The 9173-nt window shown below is 37.8% G+C and overlaps 1 protein-coding gene across 1 annotated transcript; it reads right to left on the bottom strand.

Moving 5' to 3' along the window:
* Positions 1-1630: 1630 nt before the first annotated feature.
* Positions 1631-2888, bottom strand: LOC113273349 (B3 domain-containing transcription factor VRN1-like). The gene is made up of 4 exons (XM_026523084.1): positions 2793-2888; positions 2263-2674; positions 1972-2192; positions 1631-1885 (listed from the first exon to the last, which is right to left on the bottom strand). The coding sequence occupies exons 1-4, from the start codon at positions 2886-2888 to the stop codon at positions 1631-1633; spliced, it is 984 nt and encodes a 327-aa protein (XP_026378869.1).
* Between the last annotated feature and the right edge of the window lie 6285 nt (positions 2889-9173).

Genomic DNA, 9173 nt, shown 5'->3' with positions numbered 1-9173 from the left:
AGAATCCACAATTGGCGATATGAAAACTAATTGGGGATATGAATTACTTCCCCCAACCAATAATGTTTGCTAAGGGGTGTTTTAGGACAAAAATACTAAAATACCCTCCCCTCAAAATAAAAATAAAAAAACTTAAAATCAAAAAAAAAAAATCATATCCCCCATTTCTTTATTCACCTCTTATTAATCTCTTTTAGGGTTAGGGTTTTGAAATCTAAAAATTCCCCATTCCCTTTCAAATTTTAAAGTTTCCCCACTCCCTTTCAAATTGTCTTCTCCTTCTCTGTCGGCTCCTCTCTTTGAAATCGATTTTTTTTTTACATTCGGAAATGATGAAGACCATGCCGGAAGTGATGAATATCATGCCGGAATTGATGAATATCATACCAGAATTGATGAAGACCATGACGGAAGTGATGAAGACCATACCAGAAAAGATGAAGACCACGCCGGAAGTGATGAAGACCATGCCGGAAATGATGAATATCAACCGGAAAATATGAAGACCATTCCGGAAATATTTTTTTTACATCGCCAGAAGTGATGAAGACCATGCCGGAAAATGGTGCCGGCACGCTTGGTAACTATCATTCAATGCCGTAACTAAGTGTCGGCATGCTCGATAGAAATCTATCAATGCCGGTACTCAAGTGAAAAAAAATTCAAGTTTCTGGATACTTTACATCATGTGCCGGCAAAGAAATTCAAGCAACATACCATGCCGGTAGCTGTACCGCCATGCTCGAGAAGTAATAGGTCGATCACCGAAAACTCTGCGTAGTGGCAAACATTAATGAAAATTTCCAACAATTGTTGGCATGGTTTTTTGGTTGAATACTATGCCGGCACCGAGCTTTTTCAGCTGCAAAAATGGTGGATCCAAAGAAAAAAAAAATCAAATTTTCAACCTCTTATCAACAATTATCTCTTCACAATCATCCTTCATTTACACCAAAAAAAAATTCCCTCTCAAATATTTTTTCTCTCCTATTCTTACCTCACACACCCAAATTCAAATAAAAATACACACTAATCTTTTAATAAATACTTATATTTTTACTAATTTTAATTAACCACTAAACCTGATTAGTGAGGGGTAAATTATGATTTAAAAAAAATATTTTGATAAGCGGTGACCATGATTGGATATTTGGATTCAGTTTTTGTCATTTTCCTTTATCCCAATTAATTTTGTTCAAATAAAACTAACTAATTAAGAAAGAAAAACTTATCTCTCTTTCGATGTATTTAACAGCAACAAGTTCTCTAGTTAGTTTATCTCTCATCAATCTTGCAGTACCACCAAAACTCCCGGTACCAATATCTTTAACAAGTTCATAACTATTATTATCATGCATTATGCCTGGTTTTAGCCAAGTCAAAGTCAATAAAATCAGAAGTTGAGACAATGATGCACATCCAGACTCCAGTTTTAGTGGTAGATTTCAAGTACCGAAACACTGATTAGATGATATGGCCTCTTAAAGAAGCAAAAACCTTACAACATTGTTAGTACAACTATTGATTGCAACATGCATGGCCATCCAAACTACAAATTAAGTTGACAATGAAGCTTCTTTAACCTTACTATATATGATTTCACTGATTGAGTCATGTGCCAACATTTCTATCAGTTCTTAGCGGGGAAAACATGAACCTTTAGCACAAGGTATCTCCTTTTAACGATTTCAAATACTAACACATCACCTACCTTCAAGTTCAATCCATTCTTTTTATTCATGAAGTCAGCAACACCTTTGCTTAACTTCAAGTCTGTCTTTGAACGAAGAATTCTTATTTTCCATTCTCGCCTATCAGAAACAGCTACAACTTTGACGTCTTTCAAGTCATCGGGGAAGTACCTTATGAATGTCCATGGTATTGGCTGCACATTTCACAGACATTAAGTCAATCTTTGCATGTATGAAGTCAACCTTTGCGGTCAATAAGTTAGTTTTGAAAAGAGCTCACCATGTATTTGTGCTCAACATAAGATGTCTGCACTATGATTCTGAAGAAAGGATTTGTGGATGTGGATGCAAAACTACGTTCGATTTCATTTGCGCGAACAACATATTCCTTGGCGTTTGAAGAAGATAGACTTCTATTTTTTCTCTTAGAACCCGTCAACTTTAAAGGCTTCTTCTTAGCAACTTCATCTTCGTCATTGTCTTCATCCGATCCATCTCGATCTGCATTGACATTATCACTAATGAGAATGCATGCATGCACAAAGATCGGTTTATCCATTGAAAGAGTTACCTGGAGAAGAAGAGTCACCACTCAAAGTCTCCATATGATCTACATCTTCTTCTTGGGAGTCTTGGATTTCAAAACATTCCATGTTCTCGGCTTCATTGGAGTGATTATCCTCAGAACTACTGTCATTATTATCTTCAAATAGATGGTACTCAATTTCACTGCCCTTCATGTTGAAAATAACGACATGAAACTGAGAATTTCCATCGTATCTGAAAAACAAAAAGTGCCCAGCAGATATGGAATAGCAATTAACAAATGTCCGAATTCCATTTCTAAACCAAACACCAGCATCAGATTCCCTTGTCATCTTAACTCTCCATTCAACACCACTTGGAACTTTGAGGACTGCAACACCATCACCATCATCATCGAGATCCTTTTCAATCTTCTTGACAAATTTTGCTGGTAACTCCTACACAGACACAAGTAGTAAACAAGACTCATCATCATATACTTTAACAAGAACAAAAAATTATCACCAGAGGGTCCAAACAAAAAGGTTGTAGTTACTAGTTAGTAATCTGACTTACAAAAGACCCGTCTTGAATGATGGAGTTATGGACGATCATGTAAAACTTAGGTCTTTGCTCTTCTCCCAAACTAGACCACTCTTGAGTTTCTCCCATTTCTCTTCTTCTTGATAAGCTAGCAGCAGCAGCTAAAATATATAAAGGATAAAAAACCTGATTATTCTTCTCTTCATCTATGACCAAGTACAGTACGCGCATGCACACCAGTTGTCAAACCCATAATATAATATTACTGCATGTCCTTTTGTTTATCTAGCAGCTAATTGGGAAATGGAGACCTCCTTGAGAACATAATCTACCGTTTTACCATGAATAACACGTGTCTAGAAGACTTTAACACGTATGCCTGGTTTTTAATGACATAAATGAAAATTTTGATATGCCTCCTGGCTGAAAATCTCTTGGACGTACACCATTAGTGTCGATGGTGGTGCCTCTAGGTCATTAGCTGTAAAAACTCATTAATTTCGGCTATTTGTGCATCATTCATCATTGGCGCATATATTACTGCTACACTAGAGGTGCTTGTACTGCCCAACAGGTTGCCAATTTTGGTTAGGGCTGTTACTGCCTTCATACCAAGGCACACCATTGCCTTCGACAGTCACTATCTGCGGTGCATTGGAGTTGCTCTTAGTCTGACGATTAATATAATGATACCCCAAAACTCCTCCTTGAAAATATCTCTACCTACCTATATATATATATATATGTTTCTGGAAAACCTTGTACGGTTACCTCCCCTTTCTATCTCACCAGAACTCTCCTCTATATCTGTCAGAGAGAAAAACCAGAGGCAGTGATCATGGTAAATCTTTACTTTTATTTCATCTCCGCATTTGTATGGTTAAAGTGGCAGCGATGTTTTATATACTGATCGTCTTTGTTTTTTTTTTATTATTATTATTATTATTTTTAAAATAGGCGCTTGCATTTTTTTTTCCAAACTAATTATCGTTGGCGATGGTGGAACTGGTAATTGATTTTTCCAGAATAGATCGATTTTCCTTTTCTGGCAGATATTTTTCTAGGTTTTAGCAGAGATTTGATGTTGATATGCGAACAGGAAAGACTACTTATATTGTTTTATTGTAGTTTGTGTAAAGCTGGTATCCCAATTGTTCTTTGCGGAAACAAGGTTGATGATGTCAAGAACAGGCAAGTGAAAGCAAGCGACGTTACTTTCCACAGGGAGAATGATCTCCAATACTATGAGATTTCTGCAAAGAGTAACTACAACTTTGAGAAGCCTTTCTTGTATCTAGCCGGACAGCTTTTCCGGTATATAAACTGTAGACCTTCTTTTGTTGCTCTATTAAGTGCCAACTATCCTCCAGTTTAATATAATGTTTTACACTAATACAGTGATAAAGATATCTACCTTATTCGGCCACCTCCAGTTGCTCCCCCGGAGGTTGAATTCGGTTCATAAGCACAACCAGAGTAAGTTCTTTTCTTTGTTTAATCCTTGTCTTTAAATCCTTTGTGTTTTTTTCAGAGTTTTATCTAGGTAAAGTCATCACTGAGAAACTTGCAACTGTTTCTTCCATTTCAGGGGCAAACAAGACAAGATTTAGCTGCAGCTCGATTTTGATGTTATTGACCAAGTGATTACCCCGACTTCTTCTCCCCTCCGCCTTGTCGTGGACCCAGAGATTTGTTGATAATTTAGAGCATTGTACTATAAGTTTTTAGAACAGTATGGCTGCTTTGTTTAACCTAAGGAATTGTTTAGGTCTCAAGTTAAGAAGTGAATCCTTAATCTTAATCTTTACCTTTCATGAGGTGTGAGCCTGGTCTTTTTTTCTTTCAAGGACCCTCAGGTGAGGATACTGGGGATGAGGCTTGTCAGCAACCTCAGGTGATAGGATAAAACCTCAAGTCTCGTGTTACTTGCATCAAAATATGAACATGTTTTGATCTGTAGGCATTTCAGTAACGGAAGTCTTAGTTTCTCCTTTTCCCTAAATGTATCCCACATGACATTAGAGGTTTTTCATTCATTAATCTACCCAAAGCAATAACATAATGAACATAAAGATACAATGCAACAGGCCGTCCCTCTCTGGGTGAATGCAATGCATGCACAAGCCTGGATACAACATAATGAACATATGTTGGCGGAGAAGAGAATAATGAGGACATGATGTGGTTATATACCTTCCATTGTGTGTTAAGAGTGTGCACACTGTCATTTACTGTAGGAGATATTCTAGCTCTGAATACGTCTTTTGTTTATGGCAAGAATATATCCTTAAGCTCCTATTTAGTCCCGGAGCTTCCATTGTATGATGAACTGTGATAATACAATTCCCTCTCTTCTCCTGTGGATGTAAGCTATGAGCTGAACCACGTAGTTCCTGTGTTCTACAACTGTGTTTTTTATTGCCAGCTTCCGCAATATGGTATCAGAGCAGGTTATTGCGATATCTGGTCAGTAATTTCTGAAACTTGTTATTGCCGGGTTTGTTTTTTTTCTGTCGTATTTCTTCTTGAAGAGGTTATTGTTCTTCCTTCTTTGTTTTTTTGATCTGAAACAATATATCTTATTTGATAATGTCGGAGTCTGATTCTAATACAAACATAAAGCTATCTCATGTCCCTCTTAATGGTACCAACTATGTAGCATGGGCAAGAGCTGTGACTTTATCTCTTGGTGGAAAATCAAAACTTGGTTACATTAACGGCAAAAATAGTCGGCCAAGTGATGATAAGAAATCAGAAGAATGGATTTCTCAAGATCATCTTGTTATGACTTGGCTTCTCAATTCCATGGAACCAACTATTTCTAATGTTTTTAATTTCTCTGAGTCTTCAAAGGACATGTGGGATTCTATAGCCGAGTTATATGGTAATCAAAATAATGCTGCAAGGATATTCCAGCTACAACATGAAATTGCAGCTGCAACTCAAGGCGATAAACCCTTTATTGAGCATTATGGAAACTTGAAACGAATGTGGGATGAACTAGCTATTTATCGACCACATACTATAGATCCAAAAGTACTTCTTAAGCGCGCTGAAGAAGATAAAATTTTCTCGTTACTTCACAGCTTAAAGCCTGAATATGAAGCTCTTAAGAGTCATGTCTTGATGAACTCAACTGTTCCTTCTCTGTCTAGCATTTGTGCAACTATTCAGCGTGAAGAAACTCGAAAAGAAGTCATGGACTCCAAAGTTGCTCCTGTCAGAGAAGAATCCAGTGCTCTTGCTGTTGAAAGAGGGAAGCCATATGGTAATCGCAATAAGGGCCAAGGGAAACGAGAAATCTACCGATGTGATCATTGCAATAAAACCGGGCATACAAAGGATCGTTGTTGGCAACTTCACCCACACTTAAAACCCATGTTCGACAGCAATAAAAAGAAAGAACAAAAGGAGCAAGCCGCTGTAGCTGATACTTCTATCACATTGAGTCAGTTAAACCACATTCTGCAACAGTATAGTAATTCAACAAAGAAGTCATCTGAAGATCCTTCTACTAATGCCTCAGGTATTCTCCAAGCCTATCTTACTTCGAATCATAAGATGAATAGCTGGATTGTTGATTCTGGAGCCACTGATCATATGGCAAACAATCCAGATTCAGTCCAATCATTTAATTCTAATTGTGAAAAGAAAACCGTTTCTGTTGCTGATGGAAAATCTGTACCGATTTTAGGAAGTGGTAAACTTAATATTTTTCCAAATTCTTCAAGTGATGATGCTTTAGTTGTTCCGTCATTTCCTGTTCAACTGTTATCGGTTGGGAGAATTACAAATTCATTGAATTGTAATGTTTTATTCACTCCTACGCCTGTCATATTTCAGGATCGAACGACGAAGAAATTGATTGGTGAAGGAATATATTCGCATGGACTCTATCTATTTAATCCCTGCAATTCTGTTAACAAAGCTTTACATACCACCAGCTCTTTGGACAACCAGATTCTACATTATCGTTTGGGGCATCCGTCTTCTCGGATTTTGTCGAGTCTTTTTCCATCTTTGTCAGGTGTATCAACTGTCTGTGATGCTTGTCAATATGCTAAACAAGCTCGCTTACCTTTTCCTAAGTCAACATCTGTTTCTAGTGAACCGTTTGCTTTAGTTCATTCAGATTTATGGGGTGCTGCACCCATTGATTCATATGATGGATACAAGTATTTCTTAGTATTAATTGATGATTTTTCTCGAGCAACTTGGTTATACTTATTGAAATCAAAAACTGAAGTGTATTCTGCTTTTATGGAGTTTCATGCAATGGTGGTTACTCAATTTTGTGCTAAAATTAAGGTGTTTAGATCAGATAATGGTACAGAATTTGTCAAAGGTTCACTTCCTATTTTTCTTAAAAATCAAGGGATCATCCATCAGTCCAGTTGTGTGGGAACGCCTCAACAAAATGGGGTAGCCGAAAGGAAACTTAGACACATTCTTGAAACAGCAAGGGCCATTATGCTTCATATGCATGTACCAAAAAAATACTGGTCTCATGGGGTTTTAACGGCTACCTATCTAATTAATCGACTACCTAGTCGTATTATTGAATTCAAGTCTCCTCTAGAAGTCTTAAAGGGTTACAAACCTGTTACATCTCACCTGCGGGTCTTTGGTTGTGTTTGCTATGTGCATCTCCAAGCAACCCACCGTGATAAGCTAGACCCCCGAGCAACACGTTGTGTATTTTTTGGTTATTCGTCGACCAAGAAAGGATATATATGCTACAATGTTACCTCTCGAAAGTTAGTTGTCTCCCGTGATGTTAGGTTTGTTGAAACAGAATCATTCTTTCGTCCAATGCTTGATTCCGAGAATCGTTCTCAGGGGGAGTATTTAGGTGATTTAACACCTATTAGTTCTCTACCACTTTCAACTGGTCATGCTCCACAAACAAGTGAAGCTACCGAAGAGGATACATCTCCAGTTGGTAGTAACATGATTTCTCCCTTATTATCTGAACCCGAAGAGGTGAATAATGGTGACACAATTTCTTCTGAGATGTCATCTACAGAACAAGCGGTACCAATTCCTCCTGTTTTACGACGTTCGGGAAGAGGCAGTCACCCACCAGAAAAGTTAAAAGATTATCTCACATATCACACAGTTTCCTACCCTATAGAAGACTATATGACATATGATAATGTCACTCAACCTCATTTTTCATTCCTGAGTTCATTATCAAATGAACGTGAACCCACAAATTTCAGAGAGGCCAACTCAAAACCAATTTGGAGGAAATCCATGAAAGAACAATTACAAGCTCTTGATGACAATGACACATATGATATTGTCAAACTGCCGGTGGGGAAGAGAACAGTTGGATGTCGTTGGATATACAAGATCAAGTATAAGAGCGACGGAACCATTGAACGGTACAAATCTAGATTGGTGGCTAAGGGATTTACTCAGACCTATGGAGTTGACTACATGGAAACATTTGCACCTGTAGCAAAAATGAATACATTTCGAGTACTTCTATCCTTGGCAGTCAATCAAGGATGGAAATTGTTTCAAATGGATGTAAAAGATGCGTTTTTACATGGAGATTTAGAGGAAGAGGTGTATATGAGTATACCCCCTGGTCACCCTCAAGAGACTCGGTATGGATATGCCTGTAAACTTAAAAAGGCCATCTACGGTCTTAAACAATCGCCACGAGCTTGGTATGCAAAGTTGAGTGGAGTTCTCAAGACTAGTGGTTTTAAAACAAGCATTGCAGACCCATCTCTCTTTACTAGAAAAGGAATGGCAGGTACCACTATTGTGTTGGTTTATGTTGATGACATTGTTATCACTGGAGATGATCAAGAAGGAGTCCTGAAGTTAAAGGCATTCTTACATAAAAAGTTTGCCATTAAAGACTTGGGTATATTGAAGTATTTTCTTGGCATAGAGGTGGCTTATTCAAATCAAGGAATATTTCTTAACCAAAGGAAATATGTTTTAGACATGTTACAAGAGAGTGGAAAGATGGGAATAAAACCATCTGACACACCTATTGATAGTGGCAGCAAACTTGGTGATGATGGGAAGCTAGTGTCAGATATTGGTTTGTTTCAGAGACTGGTAGGCAAGCTAATCTATCTGACCATCACCCGTCCAGATATCTCGTATGCAGTGAGTTTGGTCAGCCGATACATGCATGCTCCTAAAATCAGTCATATGCATGCAGTCGATCGAATTATCCAATATCTGAAAGGTTCTCCAGGGAGAGGTATTTGGATGCGAAAAAATGGCCACAGTTCTGTAACGGCTAGTTGCATAACTGCATACACTGATGCTGATTATGCTGGTTGTCCAGTAGAAAGGAAATCTACAACAGGTTTTTGTACCTTTGTTGGAGGAAACCTAGTTACATGGAAGAGCAAGAAACAGAATGTTGTCTCCAGATCAAGTGCC

This window comes from Papaver somniferum, chromosome 4 (genome assembly GCF_003573695.1).
Source record: "Papaver somniferum cultivar HN1 chromosome 4, ASM357369v1, whole genome shotgun sequence".
NCBI classification, from domain to species: Eukaryota; Viridiplantae; Streptophyta; class Magnoliopsida; order Ranunculales; family Papaveraceae; genus Papaver; species Papaver somniferum.
The sequence above is the reverse complement of the archived record's forward strand: the minus strand, read 5'-3'. Positions and strand labels throughout refer to the sequence as shown.

What these genes read in the sequence shown, in the direction of transcription:
- LOC113273349 (XM_026523084.1), bottom strand. Translation starts at nt 2,888, where the DNA reads ATGGGAGAAACTCAAGAGTGGTCTAGTTTGGGAGAAGAGCAAAGACCT. An exon ending in TGGTGACTCTTCTTCTCCAG is followed by an intron (nt 2,193 to 2,262) that starts GTAACTCTTTCA and finishes ATGTCAATGCAG; the next exon opens with ATCGAGATGGATCGGATGAA. An exon ending in ATGTTGAGCACAAATACATG is followed by an intron (nt 1,886 to 1,971) that starts GTGAGCTCTTTT and finishes TGAAATGTGCAG; the next exon opens with CCAATACCATGGACATTCAT.